The 14,371-nt window shown below is 35.6% G+C and overlaps 2 protein-coding genes across 4 annotated transcripts; one reads left to right on the forward strand and one right to left on the reverse strand.

Annotated features, from left to right (window-relative positions):
- Positions 1 to 880: 880 nt before the first annotated feature.
- Positions 881 to 2,984, reverse strand: LOC141433786 (endocuticle structural glycoprotein SgAbd-5-like). 3 transcript variants are annotated; one of them, XR_012451953.1, is made up of 5 exons: positions 2,897 to 2,984; positions 2,684 to 2,820; positions 2,363 to 2,564; positions 1,521 to 1,757; positions 881 to 1,046 (listed from the first exon to the last, which is right to left on the reverse strand). XR_012451953.1 is itself a non-coding variant. In XM_074095889.1 (5 exons), the coding sequence occupies exons 2-4, from the start codon at positions 2,818 to 2,820 to the stop codon at positions 1,710 to 1,712; spliced, it is 387 nt and encodes a 128-aa protein (XP_073951990.1). In that variant the 5' UTR covers positions 2,897 to 2,984; the 3' UTR covers positions 881 to 1,046; positions 1,661 to 1,709. The 3 variants fall into 3 exon arrangements, 1 of the variants encoding a protein (XP_073951990.1); XR_012451952.1 differs by having other exon boundaries at positions 881 to 1,134; XM_074095889.1 differs by having other exon boundaries at positions 1,661 to 1,757.
- A 2,983-nt stretch (positions 2,985 to 5,967) lies between these two features.
- Positions 5,968 to 8,498, forward strand: LOC141433320 (flexible cuticle protein 12-like). The gene is made up of 3 exons (XM_074095305.1): positions 5,968 to 6,071; positions 7,541 to 7,656; positions 8,067 to 8,498. The coding sequence occupies exons 1-3, from the start codon at positions 6,063 to 6,065 to the stop codon at positions 8,293 to 8,295; spliced, it is 354 nt and encodes a 117-aa protein (XP_073951406.1). The 5' UTR covers positions 5,968 to 6,062; the 3' UTR covers positions 8,296 to 8,498.
- Positions 8,499 to 14,371: the final 5,873 nt, after the last annotated feature.

Below are 14,371 nucleotides of genomic sequence, written 5' to 3' on the forward strand. Positions count from 1 at the left end.
TACTCTCATGTACAAGAGATGAGGGGTCATGTACAACAGATGCTAAAATTCCTTTTTCTACCCCTTTTGATTATATTCAATATCGCGTATCTGCTTAAAAAAATAAAAAAAAATGAACACGGTGTCAGTAAAAATAGGAAAACACTTTGCCGGAAATAATGGCCTCTGCTGCCACCTAAAGTTAGAGCGGCATAATACAAAAGAGTTCTGTGCATTGGAACAAGCGTATTTGATAAAATATCTCAAGATAAAAAAACACTGTAACTAATCTGTTTTTAGGGTTCCGGAGCCAAAATAGCAAAAAAAAATCGCCATGTCTGTCTGTCTGCCTGTCTGTCCGTCCGCGGCTTTGCTCAGGGACTATCAATGCTAGAAAGCTGTAATTTTGCACGGATATATATGTAAACTATGCCGGCAAAATGGTACAATAAAAAATTAAAAAAAAAAAATCTAGGTTACCTTTTAGTAATTTGTACATTTAGTAATTTGTTTGCGAAATATTCAACGTTAAAGTGCAAAATTTTATGAAAATCGAGCGTCCCCCCTCCTCTCTAAAATCTAAACCGGTGGGTGGAAAAAATTGAAAAAGTTCAGTATGGTAGTTAGTATATCAAACTTTCAAGGAAAACTATAACGGCTAAGTTTGCTTGAGAATTATTAGTAGTTTTACTCTTAAATAGCAGCCTAATTAATTTATTGAATCAGGCGTTACTTTCCGGAGGTCCATATCAATGAACTAAAAGAATTTCCTTGCTCACCCGCGACCTTACGATAGCTAAGCTTATGCAAAATATGCGTGTTCATGCAGTTCCTCCTCGTTTCACAAATTCAATATTAATAGATAGTTAGGTATAAATGGGTAGGGAGGGAACAAAAAGAGGAAAACGTAATTTCTTTATTTGAAACCATTTTGAAACAAAAAAAAACAAAAATAAAATAATATGTTATTGTTATAACGCCACGAATAATGATTTTGCTGAATACCGAATGTCGATTATTCGGCCAAACTCTTGACCTCTATTTGCAGTGTGTGTGATGCGAAGGCACTTGAATTTGGAAAAAAAATATCATCACTTAGTAGCAGTAAGAACGAGTAGGTACAGAGATAGGCTATTTTTAGAAGTTCAACAAATGCTGGAAAAAAATTAAGATTGTTTTTTTGGAATCTTTTTGTATTTTTTATTTCAGTTCCAAATTTTTTTTTTTGTTACTTTTACGGTCATCCCGTAAAACCTCGAAAATACAAACTGAAATATAGATGCACAGAAAAACCAGAAAAATAAGACCAGCGCTGGGAATCGAACCCAGGTCCTCGGCATTCCGTACCGTGTGCTATACCGCTACACCACCGCTGGACAACGATACAGACACGAATTTCTCCTATGCACCTCATATTTCAGCTTGTGTTGTTTCTTATTTAGCCACTTAAGCAGCGACACTAGCTTCATCTATGCTATATTTCAGTTTGTATTTTCGATGTTTTTTGAAAAAAAAAAATGTTTGTATTTATCGCAACTTACCTCTGATATAAATATTATAATGTTCTGTTGGTAGAATATGCTAATTTTTGAGTAATTGTGTGATTTTTCATGATTTGGTATTCGCTGTTCGGCTGCATAGCAAATGTAACACAAAGTGGCCCAATAGGTCGAATACCTACCCTATAGTAACTGAATATTCGTGGCATCTCTACTATACGTAGATAAGTTTTATCCACCGCCTAATAATGATGCGACGATGAGAGGAGATACAGCTACCTAAAAAAAAAAAAGTTTGTAACTAAATGTTAGAAATAGTATGAACACCATAAGATGTAGTATGTACACGAAACTAGTGAGACTCTGCCCTGCTTAAGTAAATATAAAATAGAACACTTAGGCGCTGTTTCACCATCCATTGATTAGTGTTAACTGGCGGTTAGGTGTGATGCCGTCTCTATTTGTTTTGTTCGAATAAACGGAGACGGCATCACATTTAACCGTCGGTTAACGCTAATCAATGGATGGTGAAACAGCCCCTTAGAGAGGTAGGTATATTTTTATCTCATCAATATCAGGTTAGCAATTTTAAATGAATTTTCATTTCTGCTATAAGAAAAGTAGGGATAGTTATTTTGTACAAAAACAATGCAAAATAATCCAGCCATGTAAAAAAATATATATAAAACAACAACGCCCACGTAAAAAAGGTAAATGAAAGATAAGGTAGATAAATATTACCATACAAAATTGTTCGAATTTTCCAAAAGCCAATTTCGTTGGAAGTGTGGGTTAATTACTACTAATTACTACTGTTTCATGAGTTACTACTGTTTCATGTAAGAATAGTAGATACAGTTTTATTTACTTCTGCGTGTACTTACAGCAAGCTCTGGTGCGGGATAAAATACATTCGATGGGTTAATGTGATAGCCCTGATCGTCAGCAGTGTACTGAACGACAATTTCTTCGCCATTTGAATCTATATAGGATGTAGTCCCTTTTACTTCGATATAAGCTCCAGGTTGGCCACCATTTACCACCGTGCCGTTCTCTTCCCTTTTAATTCCATTCGACGTTACATATCTGGATAAAGTTAAAAAAATTACTTAATTTCACGACCCATCTAACAACTGAGATAAGAGACGTCAATTAATCGTGATGAATGATTAACTCTTCTCGTTAATGCGTATTTTAATGCTTGCCTGAAATAATAATTCCCGCTGCCATCGTTTTCATTGTCATATTCTAATATTCTTGCTTCGGCATCATCTTTTGATGTTGGTGCGGCGTAACACAAACAAATTCCAATGCACATCACATTAATCACTCGAGGAAACATCTATGACAAAGCACAAGGTTTTTGTTAATCCTATATAATACTTGTACTCATATTTTAGCAAAATTCATATACTTACATTTATATTTAATCAACTAGTACGTCATGTACACGGTTGTAGCTGTGTCGGTCGTCTGTCGGTGTACTTAAAACATCGAAGTATTTATTTAAAGATTACCGTTCTGCTCGATGATTATATCCACGTAAGGTATACTTTAGGTGCAGTGCGGGCAAAAAGGGGAAGGCAAGACTTCTTGGAATTCTTCCTCTTTTCAAGAAAATTAAACCGACTTGATCGTCAGAACATTTTTTGTAATATACAGATATTCTAATATCTGTATATTTTACTATTACAAAAAGTGTTTTGACGATCAAATCGATTTTATCTTATAACATTTTGCATTTAAATATTTTATAAAAATTGAACTATATGACAGACTTGCTTTGCTGGGGTTTCACCTCGATGTTCTAGAATGCATGGAGATAATTAGTTACAATAGTATGGGGTCTATTATTAATGAGCAGGTAAATTTAGTATCATCTCCCGCTACGGCTTGGATCTAATTTCAGCAATAGCAAATAAAACACGGCACTAACAGTTAATAAACAAAAATTTAAGGTAGTTGTATAGGACGATAAAAATTTATTAATATTTTGTGGGTAGTTTTGTTTTATTTGAGAAAAAATATAGGTGGGTACTTAGGGAGTCACAGTGATAAATTAAAACTGTTGTTGTGGTTTGTTAGTTAACATCTGGTAATATGGTGTACGGTTGTGTTGCTCTGAATATGAGCTCCGGTTGAGTTCGAAACGCGTCAGTGTAGTGTGGTGGTGGTGATAGATGGGTTTGTGTGATTTGTATGTGTTCCTATAGTGTGGAGGTGGAGGAACTGCATGAACACGCATATGTTGCATAAACTTAACTATCATAAGGTCGCGGGTGAGCAAATAAATTATTTTAGTTCATAAGTATATAAATAAAATAAATAAAAAAATATCATGGGACACTTGACACCAATTGACCTAGTCCCAAACTGAGCAAAGCTTGTACTATGGACACTAGGCAACGGATAAACATACTTATGAAGATAAAATACATATTTAACACCCAATACGCGAGAACAAACATTCGTATTATTCATACAAATATATGCCCCGGCCGGGATTCGAACCCGGGACCTCAAGCTTCGTAGTCAGGTTCTCTAACCACTTGGCCATCCGTTCGTCAAATATTATATTATTATTATTATTCAGTACCTATCTAATTCCTATTGGCCTATCTTACCCGAATGCACTCTTATTTTCCTGATTATTACGAGTTCGTGATAAGACGTTCACGTTATAAATTAGAAAAACGCTTGTTATTTTAGGTGGTTCGTGAATTATTAAAAAATATATATTTTCAACTTAACGTCATAAATCTTGTAAGTGAATTTGATCACACCAAAGCTTTTAATGGTCAGATAGACTCAAAAAAAATCTTTGTGTATATAGCTTGGGCAACAAAGTGAGTACAATCAACAAAAAATATTATTATAATTGATAATTATTCAATTGTAAACAAAATATGTTCATTAAAATAATTGCAAATTTAAGCGATTTAAAGATGGGGCGAGGTAGCCGGGCCAAGAAAATCACTGAGTAAATACAAGTTTTTTACTCTAGAAAGTTTGTGCGGTTCCTCTGCAGTTAGTTAACAATAAGGGTCGGAAAAACGGCCGTTAATTCAAAACCTTCCCTGTTTCTAATAGTAGACTCTTCTTTATTTTACGAACTGTTCAAGACATTAAACTGTGAGCGTTTTTTTTCGACTCGTAAATATATATGTCCTAATAAGCCAGGCCTCGATAACCATTTGGTGATGGTGACTTTTTGCCACAAGCAAATTACAGCAGCAGCAGTTCTTGCACTGTTGTGTTTCGGCGTGGAGAGTAAGACAGCCGGTGAAATTACTGGCACTTGAGGTATCCCATCTTAGGCCTCTAGGTTGGCAACGCATCTGCAATACCCCTGTTGTTGCAGATGTTTATGGGCGGTGGTGATCTCTTACCTCGTTTGCCATCCAGTCGAATAAAAAAAAAAATATATATAGGCACGTCTGAATTATAATGCAATTGTAGCTAGTGCCTCTAGCGCTGCGTATCACTAACAGGCTATTATTGTTATAGTATAAAATGTCATTTTATGCGTACGAGCACTCGAAGTTTGCTACGACGTGGTTACGGCTGGAAACTTACACCAAGTTCCATGAGCAGTCAAGGAAACTGAATAGCGTACCAGGGTGCAACCTTTGTGCTACTAATGTCATATTGACATCTCATACATTTGTGAAAGTAATAATAGTGAAATTTAATAAGAAAAGGTACCACCGTGGTACGCGAATCAGTTTTCTCGAGAATGGATAAGAAAAAAAAAAAACGTACACTCAATTGTTCTTGTACAACATTTGTTTACTTCGTCCTACACATTTATTTTATATTTTAGTGCTTGACATCGTTTTGTGCGTTTGAAAACCTTGCGAGAACGTTTATGAATGAAAAATAAATTATGTCATATTAATGCGCAACAAGAGCTAGATCATACTATTTTTGCTATTTCATTAATTCTCCTCAAGCGATTTTTACTAGACTGCCAAAACTTCACGTCCTTGTAATTACCAGCTTCACTTGTAACTAAAATATTAAGAAAGAGAGCAAAAAAACTTTTTTTGAAATTAATGTATACTGTGTTTCCCAATTCCCATGTGCCAATCTTTAGCTTTTATCTGAAAGATTTTAGTACTGTATGTAATTTTACGGGGTCACACATTTACTTCTGGTTTTAATCATTCACTATATACGAGGGATGAACTTAAGTAATACTTTTTACTAAATAACAAAGTACAATAGTAGTGTAAAAACAACTTTTCATTTCGACGTTATTTATGGGTAGGTTAATCAGTTTACAGTGCTTGAGCAAAACCTGTCCGATATTTATTTGCATCTATTGAACAAAAACTGGCTGTAAATTAAAGTAAAGATTACCTATTTGAAGAAATTTTGTTAAAATTATAATAATTAAGTGGTTGACCTTTAGCCTCATTAAAATTAGGCAAAGTTTTAATGCTAAAATGGATAATAATAAATAAATGAATAATTCTGTATTAAATAGGGTATGCCAAAGGTATAAAAAGCCTGTGACCGAAAAATATTTTATCACTTACCTACTTCATCCGCTGAACTAGCTACTTCTCTTCTCACCTCAAAATGAAACTGGTAAGTATTGTTTAAAGTTGAACTTTTATTATAGCTTATTGTGATTTCTCACAGTCAAACAGTGCCACAATATCTCTCCAGGTTCAGTTGCACCTTGTGTGAGTACCAACTACAGTGTATTTAACGTATTTTGAAGTCTAGTGACTGTTCTCGTGAGTCAAGTAGTCAGAGTTGTACCTTTACTTGCCCGAATTTCATGTGCCATAATATTCAAACGCCATAATATTGTTTCTTATAAATTAATTTGCACTATTCATTGTTTACCATATTAATCAAATGACAGAATCTTTGTATCCCATTATATTACTTTAAATAATTTCATCTTTTATAATCATGTAATCCATAAGTATCACGTACCATAATGTCATTTGCCATCCATGTAAATGGTGATTATCGACACTATCTACTGATAAATGCCAAAGTCAAACAAGCCTTTACATTAGGTAAATTTTACTTCATAGGTTAGGTTAGGATTGTGGTAAGGCGCAAAGCAAGACCGGTCTGAGTGGAGAGCCTTGGGGGAGGCCTATGTCCAGCAGTGGACGTCTTTCGGCTGACATGATGATGATGAAGGCGCAAAGCGCCTCAACTACGCGGATTAGGAGCTCCGCTAACATTAATTACAATCGTTCAGGCCCCTATCAGACTTAGGTTAGGTTAGACGTTCAGAGGAAGAAGATAATAATACATAGCTAAGATGGATGGAAAGAAAAGAAAATGATAGGCGTTAATCTAGTTCGATAATTGTCCCTCGGGCGCTGTTTTTTTGAATGTTGGTTCCTTTTTGCTTTCTTCTGTTTTTTTTTCTCTTTTTTCGATGGATGGATGGATGAATGGAGGGAGTGGATTTTGTTCAAATTATATTTATGTTAGTCTTTAAGGTATTTATTTAATGGGCTATGTTTCTTACTTTGGGACTAGGTCAATTGGTGTGAATTGTCCCGTGATATTTATTTATTATTTATTAAATAAATGGTTTATTATTATTATTTTTATTCAGAAAGAAACACTACTTAGTATGGCATTTGAATATTCTATTAAATAATATTATTAGGTAAACTTAATCATATGGAAAACAATACGTATTGCATTCGTATCATTATGGCATCTAATTTTGGGGAAAATAAGATTAAATTTTGGGCATATGAAATTCGGGCAAATGAAATTATAGCATATAACTTTCGGACAGACAATAGATAACCGTCAAAGTTAAATAATATACATATACCCATGAGACGGGAGTAAAGAAATCCTTTTATTTTTAAAACGGTGTTTCATCATTCGAGTTCGTCAGCCTTGTTATTGCAGTGGTTTCCTTCGATTTTCGCTGGACGTGATTTCCACTGTTAATACAGAAGTAAAGGGGGTGGAAACTCCGTGGAGCATTCTGCTGCATGATCTTACATAGCGCACCTAGGCTATCCTTGCATCAGGAATTAAAGATTTATATTATTTATAATCTTCTCTAGTTCGTGTTCGCCTGCTTAATCGCCGCGGTGGTCGCCGCCCCACCAGCAGCTTCCCCAGGAGGTGCTTCAGTCATCCGTTACGACAACAACATTGGCACTGGCGACTACAGCTTCGCGTATGTATTTTATTTGGTCAATATAAAGCCATGTATACTCCGAGTGCTTTTTTTTGATAAAATCGTTTGTGTTCGCCATGATTGTCGGGCAATATGAAAAAGAATGCTTAAATTTTTCTTGTTAGTTTTTGTCAAACATCATCATAGTACCTACAGTCAAGGGCAAAGATATCGACACGGCCAAAGTTGCAAAAATATGTATACACGACTTTATGTACTTAACATTAAGGCCTACACAGGCTTTACAGTCGAGTTCATAAGCTTGTGAATAGAAATTTGATCAAAAACGTCTGAACACCTTGCTCTCCGCCACATCATGGTTCATTTGTTAAGACCTCCGCAAAGTAACGCCTGATCCAATCAAGTCACAGCAATTTTGCTAACAAGTAAATGATAATTTTACTTCACAGGTACGAACAGGACGATGGCACCAAGGCTTCCGCTAATGGTGAGCTGAAGAACGCGAACAGCGAAAACGCCTACATTGCTGTCAAAGGAAACTACGAGTATGTCGGACCTGATGGCGTCTCTTACAACGTAGTCTACACTGCTGACGAGACCGGCTTCCACCCAGTGATCACCCAGGGTGCCGGCGGAGTCGTACCCGAGGAAGTCATCAAGAGACTGTCCGGCCAGTAAACTAACAAAACCAACTATTTTTGGACATGACAATGACATCGATGATGCCTGAGCTTTTATGTTTAAGTTGAATTGGTTTTAGTTTAGTACAATATTTTTCTGTTACTCTTCTTTTAATGCTGTTTGTAGCAGCGTTGATGTTTTAAAGCACTGTAAATGTTTGTTGCCTACGTGTCTAAATAAATATTTACTTTGAAAATATACTTTCCGTTCTTTCTTTTTCTTTTCCATCACTTTAGAATGTTCCTTTCAACAAATACCATAAAATCGTAACATTCGACGACCCGATGGCAGAGTGGTTAGGGAACCTGACTACGAAGCTTAAGGTCCCGGGTTCGAATCCCGGCCGGGGCAGATATTTGTATGAATAATACGAATGTTTGTTCTCGGGTCTTGGATGTTTAATAGGTATTTAAGTATGTATTTACCTATATAAGTATGTTTATCCGTTGCCTAGTGTCCATAGTACAAGCTTTGCTTAGTTTGGGACTAGGTCAATTGGTGTCAAGTGTCCCATGATATTTATTTATTTATTTATTTATTACTATATAGAATTCTAATTTTTCAAACTATCGCCATACCAAATTTCATCACAACCTGTTGAGTAGGTACTTCAGGCATGAAAGCGTAACAAAGAAACAAAGGTACTCACTTTCGCATTTATAAATATTAGTAAGAATAATAACGAATGACTTTATGCCTGTTGACTTCAGTTTCAGCTGTAGGCAAATACGTAAGGATGACACGTAAGGTACAGCTTAGAGAAAACTTGATTGTCCAGAAAGAACAAAATCAGAAGTTTAATATTTATAACAAACACAAATAAAAATAAAACAATGAATTAAAAAACTCAAAACTTTGCTGCCTTTCAAAATACCAAAAAGAAGAAAACAAGTAGTGGGCTAGAACTTTGTTAAGTAGCTAACTTAAAGTTCTACAGTCGGGACCCATAAGTTAAAAATTTTTGCGCGTCACGATTTAAATGGTTCCCGACTGTTGAACTTTAAGTTAACTACTTAACAAAGTTCTAGCCCACTAGACGTGTGTGTTGTTGACGGGTTTTTGAGTTTTTTAATTTATTGTTTTATTTCACACTTTTTTAATAGTTTTGTGAAAATGGTAGATTAAAACTATTATTACCCGTATACGTTTAGAATGAGCCAATTATTAGCTTTCATTTGATACCCCGCTCGATAGGATTGATTAAAAAATATTTTTTTAAACATTCAATTTGGCGCCAAAAATCAGCCATTTTGACTTTTCAAGACTTTCATGTCCCAGTGCCACTCGCGTCATCAAGACGAATCCAATGATGTAAGATTTATCAAAATCAGATTGGCAGTCTTCGAATGAATTGAAGTGTCTTGTTTACAATTAAATGTTGATAATTATAATGAAAGGAAAACTAAGCTCTCAAGGGTATGATTAATGCTGTCTTGTTGTGGTCTCGTCACACATTGTCGTCCGTTGTTGAGAAACGTGACCGATTACCCAATGGACAAAAGGTCGCTGACCCAATAAATGTTGGTGAGAGTACTATAATAACAATTATCAAATATTTTATAGGCACCTTCCTATTACCTACGGCCACATCTGCTTTTAATATCATTAACGCATGTTTGTGGTTTGAAGTGCAAAGTGTTTTTCTTTTGTTATAATTTACCCCGTAACCTCTGCCTTACTTGATGGCAAGTGCAGATGAAGCTGAAGACAGCTACATCTTCAAACTATCACTGGTTCAATAACAGTTTAAACATTATGGTCTATGCTCCTGAATTTAATCAAGTAACGGGTAAAACTATAGTATCTGCAAAACCGTGATATAAACCTACCTATTCATCGTCGTCTTACTCTTGACCCTAAGTTGAGTTATATTGGGTTGTCTTTTAAATTACCATTTTTGCATTACTTTTTTAAATGAGTTATACCTAATTATAAGAACTAAAAATCAAATGCTTTTGAGCATTATTTCCATTGGATCGTGCCAATTTTAATAAGCTTATTCCATCGAAAACACAACTTTGGAAATCTATATAATTTTTTTTATTCGGCTGGATGGCAAACGAGCAAGTGGGTCTCCTGATGGTAAGAGATCACCACCGCCCATAAATATCTGCAACACCAGGGGTATTGCAGATGCGTTGCCAACCTAGAGGCCTAAGATGGGATACCTCAAGTGCCAGTAATTTCACCGGCTGTCTTATTCTCCACGCCGAAACACAAGCTTCATATAATTCGGTCTAATTTCAATTTCAGAATAGGATCCAACTTGTGAACTCATTTACTTTATTTATAACATTGGGCGGAAAATAAAGGAATGGGTCACTTCAAGAGTTTCCAATCTTATCAATACTTGCAACGGCTTCCATTACAAAGTTGTGATTGGTTTACAAAACAGACGTATGTAGCTCTAGATTTGCTTGCCACGCTTGAACCGATGTGCTCTCGCGTCACCTTTAGAAGAGCGGTACGACGCACCAGGGCATAGCGCCGTACAGTTTAAGAACTCCTGGGTCACTTATCGATTAGTGATTACCACCACCTATGGACACCCGCTACACCAGAGGATTGCCAAAACGTAACCAACCAAGAGGGCCAAGCCAATACAGATACCTCTTGTGTTCCACATGGGAACACCGCAGCGCGTTGGTGACAGGATTAGCGAGTAAAATTAGGTACCATTATCTCCCCCATATTCATCTTGCACAAGACCTTACTACCCGCTATGCTAAGTATATTTAGAGAAGTACGTTTATCGAAAGCTTTTACAGAACATAGGTATAACGGTAATTTTTTGTATTCAGCTACCGGTATTTATAAAAATTAATAACGAATGGGTGTGCAATAACTGCCATATTTTGCATTACATTTGAACTTGTAAACATTATACAAAAGCTGTTGTATATTTTTTTTATCTTGGAGAGCATACATGGTGACATCTAACGAGAAGTTCTAGAAACGGCATTGCATGTTGCCACACTCGTTCACGCGGTCTATAGAAAAGCATATTAATACATAAGTTAGGACATGACACGAGAGATGGCGCTTTATAGTGCTATTTTGTAATCGATTTCAATGATGCCGATTGCCATAAAAAAACTTTCTGCAGGAAATGCAATAACCGATAACTATTTAAGTTGTGCTAAAAAGGGCTCATTAGTCTATTATCTTGGGAAACCCAAACTTAAATGGTTTTACATCGACAAAGAATTATAATCAACCAGAAGAGTGAGAGTCGCATTTATACTCAAACTAGTGTTTATCCGCGGCTTCGCACACGTAAATCCAGAAGCTGAATTAAAATTTTGGGATTTCAAAAAAAATCCGTGGGAATTACCGAAAATTAAATCGTGGTTTTCATTGAAGTTACATTAAAAACAATCATGTCAAATTTCATGACTGTAAGCCCAGCGGTTGTTGTTTCAAGATTTTATCCCTATTCCTTTTAAATATCGGAATAAAAAGTATCCTATGTTTTATTCCAGATGTAGGTACAGCTATCTACATACCAAATTTCATCCAAATCCGTCCATCCGTTACGGCGTGAAGGAGTAACAAACATACTCACTCACTCGCAAACTTTCGCATTTATAATATTAGTAGGATTTCCGTACCGAAAATAATAACTCGTTTCTTGTATGACAACCCTTCAATATCTATAAGGTAAGTATTTGTTTCTATAATGGCGCCAGTAATATTAATATACACCCTAAAAATTTAAATTAAGGTTCAAAAACAGTCCTTAGAAAGACAGACGGATAGACAGACAGGTAGACAGAGCCTTAGTATCAGCCTTAGTAAAAAGTGTTCAATTTACAAACCATGTTTTTATCTAAATTTTTAATTAGTAAGCAGTACAGTCGAGGGCATAAATATCTATATAGCGTCATATGACCTTATGGTTAGTGACATAAAGGTGTACAGATATTTTTGACGCCTTGGTAACGTAGGTACACATATTTATGCCCTTGCCTGTACAGCTCAGTCTGAGTCCACCATGCCAAAGGAGTATGTGAGCAGGGGCATTACCCAGGCGTTAAAGGGCGCACCTTATTACCACCCGACAAAGTACCTTTGTAAGGCGGCATAAGAAACGCTCCTTTACTGCCCTTTTATGTCCCCTTCGACGATAGATACCCAAAGCCTGTGACATACCTAACTTCGGTTTCGGCTTCGGAGAGAGAGCTGAGGGTCATTATTTATTATTATTAATAACAACTTTAAATATATATATTTTTAAATATTAACTGTAACTTAACAAAAAAAAAATAGCCCACGCGCAAAGCTAACACTGGCCGCGTTGACAACTTTTGCACCAAACGCAGATATGACACAGAACGAGAGCTCAAACCGCGCTCTTTTAAAAACTGTCCCACTTCCTCAAAAAGACCCTTGCCTCGTGACCCAACACCTAAATGATTGTTTCCGCCACGTTTAAATTCTATACTTACGCCATAATTCAGGGTAAGACGCTTGGTGCAAAACACACAAAAGCAAAAATACCTGCAAATAATACTGACTAGCCTCTATTCGCGACAGCGCAATCTCGTGGCAATTCCCAAAAAATACAACGTGAATTTCCCTAACTTTGCTTAAAAAAACCCGGCACCAAAATTTCATGTCTCTAATCCTACCGATTGTAATTTAACGCACTAGGGTTACATTAGAAAAGTATATCAAGCTTTTTTTTTTTTTTATTTGACTGGATGGCAAACGAGCAAATGGGTCTCCTGATGGTAAGAGATCACCACCCCCCATAGCTTTAAGTTTTTTATATTGTTTGAGTCTCTTTTTTAGTTTTTTCTATCTGTGAAGTATTAGATACAATAAAAAAAATAAGGCGAAGGAAATCGCTATAGTCGTTTTGAATTTATTGCGTCACCAAGGCAAAAACTTCAAAAATAATGTAGCAAAATACGTACAGTCGCCGTCAGATATTTCGGAGCGGCCAAGGTGGTCAAAAGTATCGGCACTTTTGATCACCTTGGCCGCTCTGTAATATCTGATGACGACTGTAGATATACATATGTCTCTTATCTTATTCGAGTAGATCAGTATATTTCACATTATGATTTTATTTCCAAAAGCAAAAAAATGTAAAACTTGAATGTTCCTGCCTAAGCACAGTATATTAAATACTAGTAATCAAATACTCGTAGGTATACGAATATTTTATATTTATACACCACAACCACGTTTTGGTTCAAAATTAAATTTGTTAGTAGCAATAGAAACGGACACTGAAAATATCAACCAGACAATATCCTGGGGGCAGACGTGAGAGGCTGTGTAGTGTCGAAATACTGTGGGAAATAGCTTGTAATGTTTCTTTAAGTAGAGGTTATTTCGTCTTACATCGTAGATGGCACGATACGACATAAGACGGGGTATTAATTATTTTTTAAGTGAATGACGCAAAATTTCTTAACATTCAAAATGATAACCTCATTTACAGGTGTAAACAATACATTACAAGTATTCTTTATAGAACATCACAAATCAAGAGGTACGGTGAGATTACAAAATTAAAGACAAAGCAAAAAGGTATAAGTATACCGCTGATCCATCACGAAAATATAGACAAAAAAATATCGAAATTACCAATCTCATTGCGCGTGATAAAACTAATATATCAAAACTAAAAACATGCGTTTTTTCAGACATAGTACCGAGCTAGATCGATTGTTCACCCCCAAAGCCTATCACAATTTAGTCAAAATTGTTAAAGCCATTTCCGAGATCCGTGAAATAAACAAATATGTAAATATTGCTCGTTTTAAGATATTACGTTAGATATAGAATATGAACATTTTAATTTTGTTCACAACCTACTACAACCTATAAGTCAACTTAAGTAGATAAATCAGGCTGTTTTTAAATACACTAACCAGGCAATAATCGTTTTAAAACTTCATAATTTTTTTTGGAACTAGGTAATCCTTTTCCATAAAAGTATTCGCAGAGTTTATGAAGTCGTTTAATAGTAGGTATTTAGGAAATGAAAGGACTTATTTCCAATAGGTATTAGATAAATGGGTTGCTAATCTATAAATGTGCTGAAAAACAAATAAATATA

The sequence above is a fragment of the Choristoneura fumiferana genome, chromosome 12 (genome assembly GCF_025370935.1).
Source record: "Choristoneura fumiferana chromosome 12, NRCan_CFum_1, whole genome shotgun sequence".
In the NCBI taxonomy this organism is placed as follows: Eukaryota; Metazoa; Arthropoda; class Insecta; order Lepidoptera; family Tortricidae; genus Choristoneura; species Choristoneura fumiferana.